We start from the raw sequence: 16190 nt of genomic DNA on the forward strand, positions 1-16190 counted from the left end.
TCTCACTCTTGCTCAGGCTGGTCTCGAACTCCTGGCCTCAAGCGATCATCCCACCTCAGCCTCCCAAAGTGCTAGGATTATAGGTGTGAGTCACCATACCCAGCCCTGAACCAAACAAATCTTAATTGATACAAAGCACAAGTACTGACCAATTATGTATTAGAGTATATACACATAGTACTACACGTGCAAATTCTTGCATAAACTATAAATACACTTTCTGAAGAGTTGCGCTATCATCCAAATAACTCAAATTACCTTTATGATGCCATAAGCAAAACAGGCAATACTAAAAACAGCTGCAATGATTTTTTTTAAAACAGTCATAACAGAACTAAACCTATAAAGTAGACATCAATGCTTACAGGCACCACTGTTGTTTGGCATATTTATGTTCCAATGAGCTCACCACTACTCAAAATATTGTGGGATTCCTATTTTGAAAATACATTTGCTTGAGTCCAGGAGTTCAAGGCTGCAGTGAGCTATGCTACGATCCTACCACCTAACTCCAGCCTGGGCTTCTTTTTAAAAAAGACAAAGAAAATGCTAATGGCAAATTCGTCTTCTATTTTACTATTTACGTCTATCCTCTACCCGAGGCATCCACAACAATCGAGGAGATAAAGATGCAAATGGTTACTGAAGACCATGAAAACACTAGCGGGAAGATTCTGAACTGAATCCGAATGGAGAAATTAAAATAAGCATGGAATAAAGATGAAAAGTTTTGAAGTCAAAATGACCACTTAAAAATTGAGGAGCATTTCAAAATATTCAAGTACCACTTTCATTGTTGAGGATAGCCAAAAAACTTCTAACAACTCATGCTGTCACCAAAAACAAAAAAAATAAAGAAGGCTTGCAGACTCCATATTTTCATGCCAAGTTCCAACGTGGAGCGATAGTTTATGGATCGGTTTATAGGTCCTAAAAATAAGGAGCTATATAGGAAATGGGATCAGCCCATCGTCTTGCCTGGAGCCTCAGAGACTGCTAGAAATGCAACCTCAGTGGTATGCAGGAGAAGGAAGAAGTTCCTGGGTGGCTTTACTGTGTCAGTCCTCCTAGCCTGCAGCCCTGCCCACACATAAAACCCTGAACACAAGGCAGCTTACCTAGGATCAGCTCTCAGGTAAACTGAGAGCTCCGTGGAGGAATTTGAGTTATCAGACTCCTCCTCACCTGCATGAGCCAGTGAAGCTACTACTCTCAGGCCGTGTCCAAAGTTAGAGTAACACAAACAAGGTCAACAACAGAGCACAGTGAAACCTACGGCCACTGCCATATTCAGCCAGAAAGAATATGTTTCCATGGGAAATCTTGGATTAATATGATTAATCTTTCTAGGAAACTTCTAGAATTTACTTTGCTGGGGTCCCAGGAAATTAATTTTCTCAACTTCTAAACTCCCAATGTTTGAGGGCTAATCCAAACTAGATAGGGCCTCATTGACTGCTTAGGAGCTAAGCCCACGAAAAGGCCCGTTGTCTTTCTCAACACAGCCACAAAGTTTACTGAGCATTTCATGCAAAGCAAGAAGGATCAGAAACAAAATATGTAACTCTCCTCTGTGTTCCTACCTGGTTCAGAGCCTGTGTCTGCCGCCACCTTAAATACACACACTGCTCCCACACTGCAAAGCAAACTGACGTGAGATTTGAAAGCAAGGAAGGGCAGATTATTTGCTAAGCAAATTTAGAAATTTCTCCCTACAGTCTTGCATGGCTACTCTTGTTCTAACTGACTCTCCGTCACATCCACCCCACCTTGGTCTTGTTAATTTTATTTCCTTCATTAAAGATTAAACAGTCTATCAAAGGGGTGCTTCAAAAATAGTCATAGCGACAAAAATGCAAACACAAGCACCATTTATCATTTTGTCAGCAATCCTTGCTAAATAGGATGGAAGCCGGGCATCAGACAAACATCCCATTATCTCATCCACGAGCACGCTGGGTTTCTGACCACGGGCTAGCGGTTGACGAGCACTGGCATGAGTGGAGGGAAGGGGGAATAGAACACACCTGCCCTTGGTTTCCCTGCACGGTCCTGCTTGAAGGTGCTCACCTGAGAAAATCCACTCCCGCTGGGCCACGGTGCCATTCCTCACGTTTAATACTCCTTAGCAGGTGGTTTTGGCCACCAGCTGAACATTAGAAGCACCTGGGAGCTTTTACACCACGAGGTGCCCCCAGGTTGTGCCTGAGGCCAATCAAAGCAGCTCTCCGGGAGTGGGTCCCAGGCATGGGAGTTGTTAAGGCTCCCAGGTGACGCCAACATACAGCCAAGGCTGAGAACCACTGCCTTAGAGAAACCCCTCTGCTTCTTGACCAACATGGCCAGGTCAGCAGCAGAAAACGCACAAAGATTTAGAATGACTAACTGCCGTTTAGTCCACTGAGACTGACCTAGGGAGAGTCAGGGGGCTCACATTAAAAAGAACACGTTAACATCACACCCACACACAACCAACCATCAGACTTCCCAAAACCTCTGTTTCCTATTAAAGGGTATTTTTTAGGTACTAGTAGTTTTATGCCGAGGTCTGTCTTCCCCACTTGTAAGGATGCAGAAAGGAACAGAGAAAAACCCTAACGTCTGATGACATTCTCTCTCCATTTACGACCAAAGGTCACCTGTAATTTAAGAAATGGCCTTTCTCCAGCACAATCACCTCTAATAGCCCACCGCCAAACTAAGGGAGGTGACAACCTGCTTCTGTCGGGTCTGCACGCAATGGCTGGGCTGAGCCGCAAGACTTGTTTATAAATAACGAGGTCATCCTAGTCACATAATCAATGTATTTCCAAAGTCCATGGAATACTAAACCAAGACACACTACATTTTCATGCAAAGGTATGTCTGTAAACTACAAAAGTACAACTCCCAAAGGTCAGCTGTGGGGTCCCATGATCTCCCAGGAGAAAAGGCCACCTGTGATCCAACTTCATCAGGAGACATTCGCAAGCAGACTGCTGGTGACTCGGCACCATGAAAGTTCTTAAACACCTGCTGCTCAAATTCGCAGGCTGCTCTAAGACAGGCAAAAAATACAAGAGCCCTGGGTTCTCTCCTCACACTGCGAATCAAAATCACCTTTAAAAACACTGACACCCAAGTCACATCCAAGACAAAAAGATCAGGATATTGGGGGACAGGCCAGTGCTTGGCATTTTTTAGAGCAGTGGTTCTCACACTTTTCGTGCATTCAAATCCCGGGCAGGACCAATGGCACTACGGATGACTGTATCCGCCCCCAGCGTTTCTGATTCAGCAGGTCTGGCCTGAGAATGGCATTTCTAGCACATTCCCAGATGCTGCTGGCCCTCACTGTGCGAACCACTGCTTCACAGTCCCCCAGGCGGCTCTAATCAGTGTGGCCACTGCTGAGGACCACTGTATTGAGCAAGCCCTGGCCAGGGCACCAGGCAGAGAGAATTCTCATCCTGGCTCTGCTACCAAACTAGGCTTTGATAACAAATAAGCCTTTGAGGTTTTTCAGGCCTCAACTTGCTCCTCATATATAAAATTGAGGCACCGCATAAAAGAGACCCCAAGCTCCTTGCAGAAATAATGACTTTTTCAAAGGGCTAACGACACTAATACACATAGAAAGGAAAAAGAAAATGACCTCAGGGGCCATAAAACAGTTTCTAAAGGCAAGAGAAGGTAAGTTCTCCCTCAAGTGACCTCAGCACATCTGGGGACACACAAAGGGTGCCAGCTGCGTGTGTGCCCTAAGCCGGTCATGCTATTGCCCAGACTCACCTGTTAGGACCTTGCAGAGCTGCCCAGGTGTCTGGGCCTCGGCAGCTGGGCTGGGTTTCAGGGACCATTTGCGCCTGACCAGATGCTCGCGTCCGCTGAACGGGCCCTGGGAGTTGTTCAGGGGCTGGATTAGCACCTGCTCCTGCCCAAGCTGGATGAGGCCAACCTGCCCAGAAAGGAGAGGGAAACGGGACATTGGTCATCGTCATTCACACGTGCCCACGCCCCCGGCAGCCTGAAGGCAGCAAGGCTACCTCGCTGTGGTTGGGTTTTCCATGTCTGGGCTCTTTTCTTTGCAAACTGCTCAGATTTACCTGAGCCCAAGAGTGAGCTTCTGCGTGACTTAAAAACATCCCATTGAGCAGCTGTGTTTGGGGATGGGGCATGACATAGGGTAGGGGTGCAGAGATAGGTATAACAGCATCCATTTTCCAGGCTGGCTTTTGGAGAAGATGGATTACTTTACTATCAGTTTTTAAAACCTTCATTTAAAAAATTATTCTCAAAATCCTACCCCCAAAATACCATTTGAGGCAACGCCAGAATTGTTGGGAATGACAATTATATCCCTAATGAGAAAATATATCTTATCCCTGGAGATATTTAGAATTAAATATAGAGACAATGAAGTCAGTCATTAATAGTATTCTTAGTATTAATAATGCTGTAGCAATAGTTTTATGATAGATTTACACATTTTTTCAGAACTTAGTGTTTAAGAGAACTTGGCATAGTATTGAATCAGATTTGCGATTCTAATTTAATGTATCATTGATTTAGACTTGTGATTTTAAAATCTTGTTAGGTTTATAAGCAGTATTAGGAACATGTAAGAGAATTTAAGACTTCCTGTGTTTGTAAGACCATGTTATTAGGTTTATAAGACTTGCTTAAGTACTTGTGAAGGGTTTGTTTTTTTAATCAGACAACCAAAGAACTTGAAAATGAAATCCAATGTTAGATCTCTAAATGCAGTTTTAAATGTTTAACAGTTGTGAAGCACAAGTTTGTAAAGGCAGCCAAATATTATTCCAAGCCCCCAAAGTGATTGCAGAAACTTGCTAGATTGTAAGATTTGTAAACTGAATGAAAAACTTTAAAAATCTTTTAATTTGTTGCTCTAATAGAGTGAATATTAATTCTAAAAAAAAAAAAAAAAATGCAGAGAACCTTTTCCCTCATTTGGAATCAAAGTTGGCGGCATTAAAACAATTTGCACGCCCTCCCCAGACACCTGCTGCTAGTTTCCCTTCTTATGTGGAGTCAGCAAGGTGAACCTCCCACAGAAACCTAACCTGCCCGGTTTGCACACTGGTGCCTGCAGGCAATGTCCCCTCCTCCTGGGTGACATTCCTGGACTGCCTTTGCTAGCTCAGATTCAGTAGACGGGGCAGCTCAGTCGTAGGGGGTCATGGGTGGACAACCTTTCTTCTCTCTCTTCTACCATTACGTTTTAAAAGCCATGACATACAGAACCAGTGGTTCTCAGACCCTAGCACACACCAAAATCACCTGGAGGTCTTGAGTGGTGCCCAAGAATGTGCATTTCTAACAAGTCCCCACATGATACAGACGTGGTCCACAGGGACCACGCTTAGAGAACAGCTCTCTCCAACCCACAGCAATAACTCTGACCTCAAGTACCGAGCTCACTCGAGGCAAATGATACAGACCCCTCTGCGTTCTGAAAGGATGCACCAATACCGAGCCTCCTGGAGAGCAAATCAGATCCACTAATAAGATCGCCTGCAACCTTTAGTCCCCAAGATCCAGGGTGAGGCCATGTTTACTGCTCTAAGCATATTTCAAGGTTTCCATTTCATTAGAACTTTTGCCAAGAACAACTCATAGGTTTTACTGCCCAAATAAAACTGTCTCAAAGTGGCACTGCATGACCTGCTGGAGAGCACAGCTTTCTTTCCTCTCCTTTGAAGTGAAAACTTGCGTTTGTTCGCTAGGATACTCTGGAGAGACTGAGGAAACGGGGGCGGAGGGTGGTGCGGTGGGATGCGCAGAGCTCTATCGCAGCCGTGCACGGGAGCCTCAGTGCAGAGTTCCTGGGAACTTCCACGGTCGAGACAAAGTGGGCAGGTTACAGCACAGCGCTTGGGCCAGAGCCCCACACACGGCTCCCTGGAGGACGTGCTCAACGCTAACGCGGGGCTGGCTGTGGAGGGCAAAAGCCCCCTGGGTCCAGCACTTTCCAAGCCAGTTATAACTTGTTCAAGTCTAGTGCAGCAGTCCCCAACCTCTTTGGCACCAAGGACCAAGGACCACCAGTTTCATGGAAGAGAATTTTTCCACGGACTGGGCAGGGGAGGGAGGGGAGAGCCAGAGCTCAGGTGGTGATGCGAGCGATGGGGAGCAGAGCAGCCCGCTGCCCACCTCTTTTCCATGGACTGTGGGGGGCCAGGTTGCGGATGGTGGAGCTCTACAGTCCCATCCCTAACAGGCCATGGACCAGGGGTTGGGGACCACAGGTCTAGTGTCTGCATTCACAAGCCCCAGTATAAAAAGCGGTTAGCAGTTAATCCTAACGTGCTACAAGTTTTTAAAGACAGGAGATTTCCCCTTGGTGAGGAATCCGACGCATGCACACACACACACAGCATAACCTAGCGCCTTGGGGAGGGAGGGAGGGGATTCTTCAGAATGAATGTCTTTTCGGGGGGGGGGGTCACATACTGGTTTCCATCTATTCAGAGAAGAAAATGGCAATGCTGGTGAAGGAGGGACAAATGGACTAATGGGTTGTAGTTGGCCTGGCAGCCAATTGCCCTCTTGGGCCCCAACCTTCAAGTGGGGATGTGGCCAGGACTAGCACCCAGGATGGAGGGGCTGCACCCCGGGAGCCAGCACAAGTCTCAGCCCCACTGTGGCTGGGCTCCCCCAAGTGCCTCCAACACTCACTTCGTCAGTGTGTGACCAGTGATCAAACATTCTGTTGAAAAGTGCTACTATGTGTCTGTCTGTCTCTCTCTCTCACATACACGCACACACAATCTCGCCCCAAGACACTGGCCGGCCCTCCTTACCTCTCCTGACCCCCTCTCTTCCTGAATACATCCCCCATCCCTGCAGCCCCCTGCACTCTATGTGCCAGCCCGCTGCCCCCTGTTACACAGGACGTTTTCATGACCTAATAGTTTGTTTCACTGAGGCAGGATCAGAATTATTCCTTATTTTTCTAACATCTGCCACATAATAGTTACTCCAGAAAAACACAATGAGACTGGCATGCCTGCGGTCCCCCGGGCTCCATGGTTCTCATTCTCCGCTGCATGTTGGCATCATCTAGGGAGCTCTGGAGACTTCTGATGCCCAGGGCCCCCTCCAGGCCAACTGACTCAGAATCTCTGGGGTGAAACACAGGCACTGGCATTTCTTTAAAGCTCACCAGAAGGTTTCAATGTGTAGCCAGGGTTGAGAACCACCGCCCTAGCTCTTAACTGGGTGCTGGAGACCCCGGCCACTTACTGCCTTGATTTCAATGTCTGGGGGTATGTGGATTTAGAACCTGGGCCTTCCTCTGACTGTGGGACTCTGCCCACTGCCCTTGCTTCTAAACCACCACTGCTCTGTGGCCGGCCCCAAGTGCTGAGCATGGCTGCTGGGATTGGATTTGTGTTAACCCTCCAGTCACCATCTATGTTGAGAAGTGAGACTCCAGGGCCTCCTCTGTTCCCCTGATGGCAGCAAAGAAATACCAGGAACGAGGCTGAGCTTGCATTAGATGCCAGAAGCCTGTACAACCAGCAACCGAAGGCACAGAAATTGCAAAGGAACAAATACCTATGGCAGGCAGAACCAGCAGTCCTGAGGCCCCTGGCTTTAAGGGATATAATAAAGGCACCAGTGAAATGGTGCTGTTAAAAGAGAAGTCTTAAGTTTTGCAAGGATTTGGTATCCTAAAGAATTTTGAGTCAAATAAAACGTATCGGGTATAACCCGGTATTTCAACAGTTCTGAGTGGTTACCTTTCAAGTCTCTTTGTTCGGGTACTCGCTTTGAAGGGTTCTGCGCGGCTTTGCGAGAGAGTTATAAATCACCTATTGCTACCCCCCACTCCACCCCTGCCCCAAAGCAAGACGAGCTCTCGCTGCAGTGTGGAAAGTGTGTGAAAGACATACAGGTTTTTATCACCTAACACGAGCACAAGTTCCCGGCACAGCTTAGAAAATGCATTTAAGATAGTGTAAATGAAGAAAACCTGTCTCGTGTCTGCTCTGGAACCAAAGATCGGGCCTCTGTGGGAGGGGAGAGAGCCACGTGGCTCTACAAAGACCACGCTGGGATTTCCTTCCCTGGGGGGGGGCTGCGGCTCCCCGGTTAGCGGGAGTGGGGCTTAGGTCACCTCCTCCACCTCGTGGAGATGGGTTGGCGTAGGTGGTTTGAGGATGGGGCCGTGAGTTTGCACCCCGTGTGGGCCTCCCGCCTCCAAGAAGAAAAAGCAGCCCTGTGACTGCAGGCCCCTCCACCCCCACCTCTGTCTCTCTGGGGTGCTCGGACCTCCCCTGAGGGGGCAGCATCCCCCACAGGTGTACATGGCGTCAGCCCTCCTGAGACACCACCCAGAGTTCCCTTCACAGTCCTGCTGCTGCCTCTGCAGACGTGAACTGCCTGAACGTGGACATTTGGTCTTCTTTCCAAAGCCTGCCTCTCCTGGGTAACGTGGGGTCACCCACTGCAGTGTCTTCCGCTTTGGGGTCACCAGACAGAGTCAGCCAGTCACAGAGGACTGTGGCTCCCCCTTCCTTTCCAGCTCCACCTCCACCACCTAAGGCTCCAGCCTGGTCACCTCGCAGGGCTCCCCTCCCCCAGGACTCCCCAACTACCCGTCCATTGCTTCTTGGCCAGCGATCCTCAGAACGCCATCCCAGAACAGCAGCAATTTGTTAGAGATGGAAGTTCGCAGGCCCACCCCAGACCCGCTGCACCAAAAACTCTGGGCTGGGACCCAGCAATCAGTTTAACAAGACCACCAATGGACACTGATGCTGGCTCAAGGTGGAGAACTACTGTTCTAGGATAAATTCCAAATGCCTAAGGTTGGCACCCAGGGCCCCACACCACCGAATCCACACTCCTGTCCATTCAACCCCTCTCCCGTCTCCTAAAACCACCACTCCCCACCCCCACCCCACTCCCGGGTCCCTTGTCTCAGGACAATGGGGCTTCAGCGGCTTTGCCATCACTTCTCCCTCCTAGACTCGAAGGTCTACCTCCTTCAGCTCCAACTCTCCTTCCTCCTGAAGGCCCCGCCCTGCCGGGCTCCAGCGACCCGTCTTCCCTCAGCCGCCCCACAGGCTCCAGCGCACCTTCCTTCCCAGCGGATCTGGACGGTCTTCTGAGACAGCGTCTGCCTCGTATTTCTCTCTGAGCCTTGTCGGGCGCCTACCAGAGTGCCCTGCGCATAGCAGGTGTGTGATAACGATCTGCTCATTCAGTCAACAGTGATCATCTGATGTATAACTGGAAAAGTCTGGGAATGGCCCGTGGGGCAGAAGAAGAAACCTGTTTTCAATGCCTTAATGGGCCAGGCTCTCACTAAACGATTTCACAGGTTTTATCTTCTTCCATTCTATCAACAGCCATGCCAGGCCGATGTTATTTACCCCTTGTGTGGCTGCAGGTGGGGAGGTTCAAAGGAGCTAAATGACTCACTCAAGATCACAGCCCTGAATGGCCATGAGGTTTCCTTTCCTAAGTAACAAGAGCGTGACCATGCATCTGTGGGCCTGTGCACAGAAGCGTGCATGGGGAAAGATTAGTGACTGCATGGCTTCCTCAGACACACTGGCTGCAAAAACATCTCCCATCACACACATCCAAGATCAGGCAGCTGTAATATTTCAGAGTTCAGGAAATAAGCTCCAACAATGCAATCAATCAAAGATGACTTCTTCAGTTCATCATCATCCCATCTTGTAGCGTTCTTTTTTTTTTATTGGAGACAGGGTCTTGCTCTGTTGCCCAGTCTAGAGTGCAGTGGCATGATCATAGCTCACTGCAACCTCAAACTCCTGGGCTCAAGTGATCCTCCTGCCACAGCCTCCAGAGTCCTGGGGATTACAGGCATGAGCCACTGTGCCTGGATTCTTTTTGTTTTAAAATGTTGTCAACTAAACAGAATTTCAAAGTGAAGAAATCTAATTGTGTGCCTAGGTAATGCTCATGGGTGGCCTGGTGCAGAAGCCACTGTTCCTGGCATCCTAAGAAGTGCCAGTCTAGCCCTGGAGAGCTGCAGTTGGACGAAGCCCTGAGCAATGACAATCAGGAGCAGCACAACAGCATGGAGGCCAAGAGACGACAAAGGGGATGAAAAGAAGTCACCATGAGGCCCGGTGGACAAAGGCCTTAGAATCGCCTGATTCACGTTCTTGCCTTTAATTCTCCCATGCCGCCAAACTTCACAACTGTCTTTGCCCTTCTTCATCCATTCCTGTTAGAATTCCCCTTAACATCCACTCAATTGTTCCTTTTACGAACCTCTAAATAGGTGTTTTGTATTTGCCAGATACATTTATGCTGTACATGATCAATTCTTCAGCAATGTTAATTGCTTAGGAACATGTGCCTTCCTCAGATCTGTATCAATATAATGATGCATAATCACATCTGGTCTATTTACTCCCTTCCAAATGGTCTCCACAGCATGTTTGCCAAGGCTAATTCCCGCTCAGCTGTACTCAGCCAAGCAAGGCTACATTATGAAGCTGGGCAATTCTGTGATCAATCAATCAAGAGGGTTTGATGACTCTCTTTCCTAAAGAGAGAGGCAGCAACATCCCACACTTGCTTCCTCACCACAAGAGTCATGTAAATGCAAGCTGCCCTCTTACAAATGGGGTCCCCACCTCTTCTAACCAAAGTCACCTGCTCATCAGCTGGCTGCCCTCAGGCCCCATCTATTCTTACCTGGACTCCATTTCTTCCCTGATCAAACAGAGGTGAATTCATTAGAAAGTTCCCAAGTGGCCTGGGAGAAAGAGCTGTACAGAACTATGAGTGTAAGATATGCCCCAGATGATGTGCCACCAACACGGCCACATGCTCTGCAGTCAGGCTGACCAGCCAGAGCAGGGGTGGGCTGGGGCACCATGTCAACCCCAGTGATCACTCTGGAAAAGAGAGACTCCACCTAAGTGTCCTGTGCTAGTGGCTGTGGCTGCACAGGAGGATCTCTGACCTTGTCACAGTCCTTGGGGTAGCCTGGGAAACAGGCGTGGCTCAACGTTCTGGTGTTCTCCCTGGTCCCAACACCTCACAGTGCACCCCGGGCAGGCCACAGCCTCAGCCAAGAAGGGGGGTGGCCAGATTCCATTGAGTGGCCTTCCCAGAGCTTGCAAGCGTCATCTCAGGAAGAATGGCCACCATTCAGCTGATCAAACCCAGTGGCAAGGGCCTCCAGCCCTTCCCACCTCTCTTCACTTTTCCTAAAATAAGTCCTTTGCCACTCATTTCAGACAATCCACACAGAGTCTTTTCAGAGCCTGACACTCATGCTGTCCTTGCAGTGCCATCTCCACTGTTCCCTCCACCTGTGAAGTTCAACTTGATTCCGCTCTGTTGAGCTTCCACGATCCGGCCCTAGTCTCAGGAGGCAGCTGACCCAGACTTTTGTAACTTCATTGGGGGTGGAAATACCTTCCTCATTTGCCTAAAGTTTGTTGCTTTGAAATTATATGGTTATAGAAACTGTTCCAAAAAACTACGCTCTAAAGACTCCTGGAAATGTAAATAAAATGAAAAAGCATAAACAGAAAACAACACTTGAGCCTGCGGTCTTTGAAGATCCAAAAAGTGCAGCTGACTTAGCTTTCCAAGATAAGACACAGAGAGGGGAAATGCCACAGGCCTGTCCTCTGCCTACCGTCAGAAGGAGGCAGAGCAAGACGGAGCGCGCACTTCACTCTTCCTTCCCTGTAAACTACTGAGGAACGGTCTATCCTAATAAGCATCATCTTTAAACAGACAGCAAACATCTCTGGAGACAGCACAGATTCCATACAAGGAACAGAGCCTTCCTCCCCCTCCCCCTGCACTCAACACTCACTGCTAAGCCATTTTGGAGACATTAGATTCGGTGGAAGTTACTAGCAATTAAAATGACATTCAATATCCAGAATAAAGTTTTGTTGAACACAGCCACATCCACTTGTTTGTATACTGTCCATGGCTGCTTTTGCACCATAAGGGGCAGTTTGAATAGTTGTGACAAAGACTATGTGGCCCACAAAGCCTAAAATATCTACTATCTGATCCTTTGGAGAAAAAGTTTGCCAACTCCTGTACCCCACGATTTTTTATAATATTTATAGATGCCAGGAGGCTTTGAAATACCCCCATCCACAGCCACCAAAAATCATCTACTTGACATTCCCATGCTTTGCAGCTGAGCCCGTCCTGCAAACACACACACACACAGCTCCACACCTCCGCCTGGCAGTGCTTCTACCATGGTCAGGAGAGACGGACACAACATCATCGGCCACCGGAACTGAGAACCAAAATGAAAAATGAAGCACAGCGCCACACACTTGGTTAGCGTAAGTTCCTGTTGCTTTCCTTCTTTATGCTTTCAGGACCACCTGGCAACCAAGAGGCCCACTCCAAGCCACCCACCATCTCTGCCCTCCTGCCTTCAGCCCTGTATGTGTGTACTCGGGGGGAAGTGCCCAGTGTACAATTCACATGAACGGGATGAACAAGGCAGACTAAACAGAAAAGTCTGCTCAAGGAGGAATTTAAAAGCTAAAGTCTTAGAGGTCCACCCACCACTGGCACAGGCTTAACGCAGGCTCTTGGCCGGGTTCCTTTTTCTAAAGCACAGCGCCCTCACATGGTGCCGAAGGGAAGGGCAGCCTTGTTGAGAAGCTGGCTCAGATGCCATCTGTGAGAGGGCCCAGCGCTCCCTCCGTGAGGATTTTAAATCCGCGTTATGCAGATTTCCACCCTCGGCTCCCTCACAGATAGCTCCTCGCTGGAAACTTTACACCACGAAGTATAAACTCTGACCTCTACAGAAACTCACTAAACCGCAGCAAATGGGATTCAGATGTTTCCACGTACAGTACAGTGATGTGACCTAGACTTTAAACGCTTTGGCAAAAACAGGAAAAATGATGTGGGCCTTCCAGTCCCTCCCAGAACATGATACAGCCCTGACCCAAGCCCTGCAGGGATCGGAGCCTTTCTCACTCCCACTCAAGCCTACTCACCCACAGACCACGTTCGCTCTCCCGGCCCCTCCACAGTCTATTCCACTTTCCTTGTTTCATCAAAGCTGCCAACTTCTCCCAGCTGAGCAAACGAGGATCACACTCTAATGAGAACTCAGAAAACTCCTGAAAGGAGAACTAGGCTGATCCCAGGAAATGACACCCATAGTTACCCCACAGTGCCAGGAAGAGAGCACTTGCACACCCAGGCTTTCTGGCTTTGCTGCAGATCCTCAAGGACTTGCTGCAGACCATGTGGGTAAGGGACAGAGAACCCAAGATGACAGCACAGAATGAGGTGGGGTAGCAGTTTCTTGTGCCTGGGAAGGACAGACACAAAATAATATCATAAACTGCCTCCCCAGAGGCCGATCATAACAAAAGATAGAGAAACAACCCATGTGTTTCATGCTCTAAGTCAACACCAGACTTTGCTGGGGGAAGCCCATCTGTCGGCCATGTGCGCCCCGGCGGTGGCGGGGCATGATGGAGAAGCTGAGGAGTGCTGGTCTGGGCACCAGTGTAGCCACGTGATCAAGTGTGAGCACAGCAAGGCAAAGGTACACAAGAAATCCTGTGCCTCTTAGGGTACCTGTTACAGGTGACCCAGATGCAGCAGGGCAGGCCTTGGAAGAGGGAAGCTGCCTCCACAGTAAACAAGCTTCTGGGGGCAGGAATAGGGTCTTACCCATGTAAGTACCCCTCAGGCCTGGCTGGGGCGGGTGCCAGACACATGCCTGCTAATGGTACAAGGAAACAAGGAGCAATACCCTCTCTCACTCGTTTCAATTAAGAGGAGTGGGGCTAACTGTGTCTGTCTGGGGATCCTCCAAACTTCTTTGCAGGTACAGAAAGAAGATGCAAAAGGAAGGAAGGTGAATGCCCACTCCCCATCTCCCCATCTAAGAAAGAACAGATAAGATATATACGTATAGGTGTGTTTCCCTGACACACATACACCTGTGCAGATGCAGTGTTCCTTGCTACACCTCTGTGCGCCTAGGGCCCTGACAGTTTCATCCCTGCTATATCCGCGCTCCCCTGAGCCGGCTGCAGCGTGTGCCCCAATGCAACCCCGGCTCGCTCAGCTCAGCTGGTGGGAAGCGCTGGACTCCGATGCTTCCCATCCCACCCCCTTTGCTCAGACCATCCAGAAAGTCAGGGAGGTGGGGAGGTAGGGGGTTCCCTCAGGCCCTCCAAGAGGCTGGACTTCCGCCGAGGCTCCCCACCCCAACCCTCCATGGGGACCACCCGGGCGCCGCAACAGACCAGACAGGCAGACCCGGAGGGGGCGCGGGCAGTACCAGGCCGCCGGCGGCGCCGCAAGCGCTGAGCGAGACGAGGGAGCCCGGGTGGCCCAGCACGCGTCCCGAGTAGAAGCACAGATCGGCGGGGCGTCCGCGTCGCCCGGCTGCTCCCGCCTCCTCCACCTCGAAGCCTTGGGACAAGAAGCGCAGGTCGCGGCGCAGCTGCAGGTACAGGTCGCGCCCGAAGGCCGGCAGGTGCAACAGCAGGGCGCGCTCTCCCGGCCGGGTGCGCGGGGCTGCGGGGGGCGCGCGGGGGCGCCGCCGCCGTCGGGGCCCGGCGGCTCCGGGCAGCGGCGGCAGGTGCACGTCGTCTGGGCGCACCCGCCACGGGAGCACCACCTCCACGTCGGCCGCCGCGTCGCCGACAGCTGCAGAGAGAGAGGAGACGCGTCAGCGCTGCAGGGCCCGCCCGCCGGCTGCGCGCGGGGTCCAGCCCCGGGTTAGCCCGGCCAGCTCGGGCACAGAGTGGCCCAGGGCAGGCGCTTCCTTCCTACCCCGGCCTCGGCACCTCCATGCCGACCAGAGCCTGTGCCTGGCCCGCGCCACCGGGGGAAGGTCTCCGGCGCAGCCGCCCGATCGCTCTGAAATCGGCGCCGCAGCATCTGCAAGCGGAGAACCGCCGGGGGCGCGCCTGCCTGGGAGGCACCCGAGTCCAGTCCTCCGGGCGCGGCCCGCGCCTCTCCGCCTGGGGCGCTGTCAGCGATCCGCCGCGGGGATGCCTCGGGAGGGCAGAGGGAAGGTGGCCGCCAGAGGCAGGGGCGAAGAAGGGGGGTGGGAGAGGGGGCAATACCTGCGCCCGGGTCCAGTCCCCAAACCAGCAGCAGCAGCAAGGGCAGGACGAGAGGAGGCAGCAGGGCGCCGTCACACATGGTACTCGGGACGAGCAGCCCCCAGGACCGTGGCGGCGGAGCTGGAGCTCTCGAGGCGGCGGCGCCAGCCGGAGTGCAGCCCTCCAGCCTTTGGAAAAAGTAATTAGCGCTGCGGACAAACCCAACGTGGTAAACCCCAAGCCCCGCCTTCCCCTCAGAAAGCAGGCGCTGATTGGGCTCTCGCTTTCCTCTGCTCCGCCTCCTCCTTCCCTATTGGTTAGGATGGGTCGAAACCGAAGTACGTAGTTAGGTTGTAAGCATTTTCTTACACGTGGTTTCTGGGCAGTAGCGGGGACGCGACACCAGGTGGCGTTCGGGAGCTGACTCGAGCCGCGAGATCCTGCAAGAGCCAGGTGGACGCTGGGCTGGTCTTTTGAGCTTGTCCTCATTTTGGAAATCCTCTCTCAGCCTGCTGTCCAATTTCCCAGGAAGACAGGCCAGAAATCGTCCTGGCCAACCGCTTTTATCCAAAAAAGCATATTCTCTCTGCATCTAAAGTAAAGTTTTGGTTGTTTGTGGCTGGAAAGACTCCCAGTCCACTTGCCTGCACATCTGGGTTTACACTTGGCTATATCCCAGATGTTTATCCAAACCCCTCACACCTCCCGCGGTCTTCATCTCAAGAAGCCCGTGGAACGGGCATGCCCGCGTCCTGTCACAGATTGGAAAACTGAAGAAGAGAGAGCTCAAGAAGCTTACTTAAGTTACCCAGCGCGTTTCTGTTAGAGCAAAGGCTGGAATTGGTGGCCCTGACATTGGACTTGGTGCTGCTCACTGCTAACAGCAGGAGCCCTCTGAAGGAGGCAGGATGGAGTGTTACAGGTTAGGAAACTGGCACAATGTGTCAAAGCCTGAACTTGAACCTAGGTCTTCCAGAAACAGAATGAGTTCTTTTCCCACCAGAATATCACTAAGGTGTGCAAGAAAGGTGATTCCTTTAGTTTCCTGAAGAGCATCTTGTGGAAAACAAAAACAAAACAGAATTAACTTAAGTGTAACCATAACATCTCAGGTTTCCCCTC

The 16190-nt window shown here is 50.8% G+C and overlaps 1 protein-coding gene across 1 annotated transcript in view; it reads right to left on the reverse strand.

Moving 5' to 3' along the window:
* The window catches only part of ADAMTS17 (ADAM metallopeptidase with thrombospondin type 1 motif 17), a 278659-nt gene extending 263491 nt beyond the window's left edge, over positions 1-15168 (reverse strand). The window contains exons 1-3 of the mRNA XM_069465782.1: positions 15090-15168; positions 14297-14667; positions 3772-3937 (exon numbers count right to left, since the gene is read on the reverse strand). Coding sequence (XP_069321883.1) covers positions 3772-3937; positions 14297-14667; positions 15090-15168 — 616 coding nt within the window. The remainder of the gene's footprint in view (positions 1-3771; positions 3938-14296; positions 14668-15089) is intronic.
* Between the last annotated feature and the right edge of the window lie 1022 nt (positions 15169-16190).

Source organism: Eulemur rufifrons, chromosome 3 (assembly GCF_041146395.1).
Source record: "Eulemur rufifrons isolate Redbay chromosome 3, OSU_ERuf_1, whole genome shotgun sequence".
NCBI classification, from domain to species: domain Eukaryota; kingdom Metazoa; phylum Chordata; class Mammalia; order Primates; family Lemuridae; genus Eulemur; species Eulemur rufifrons.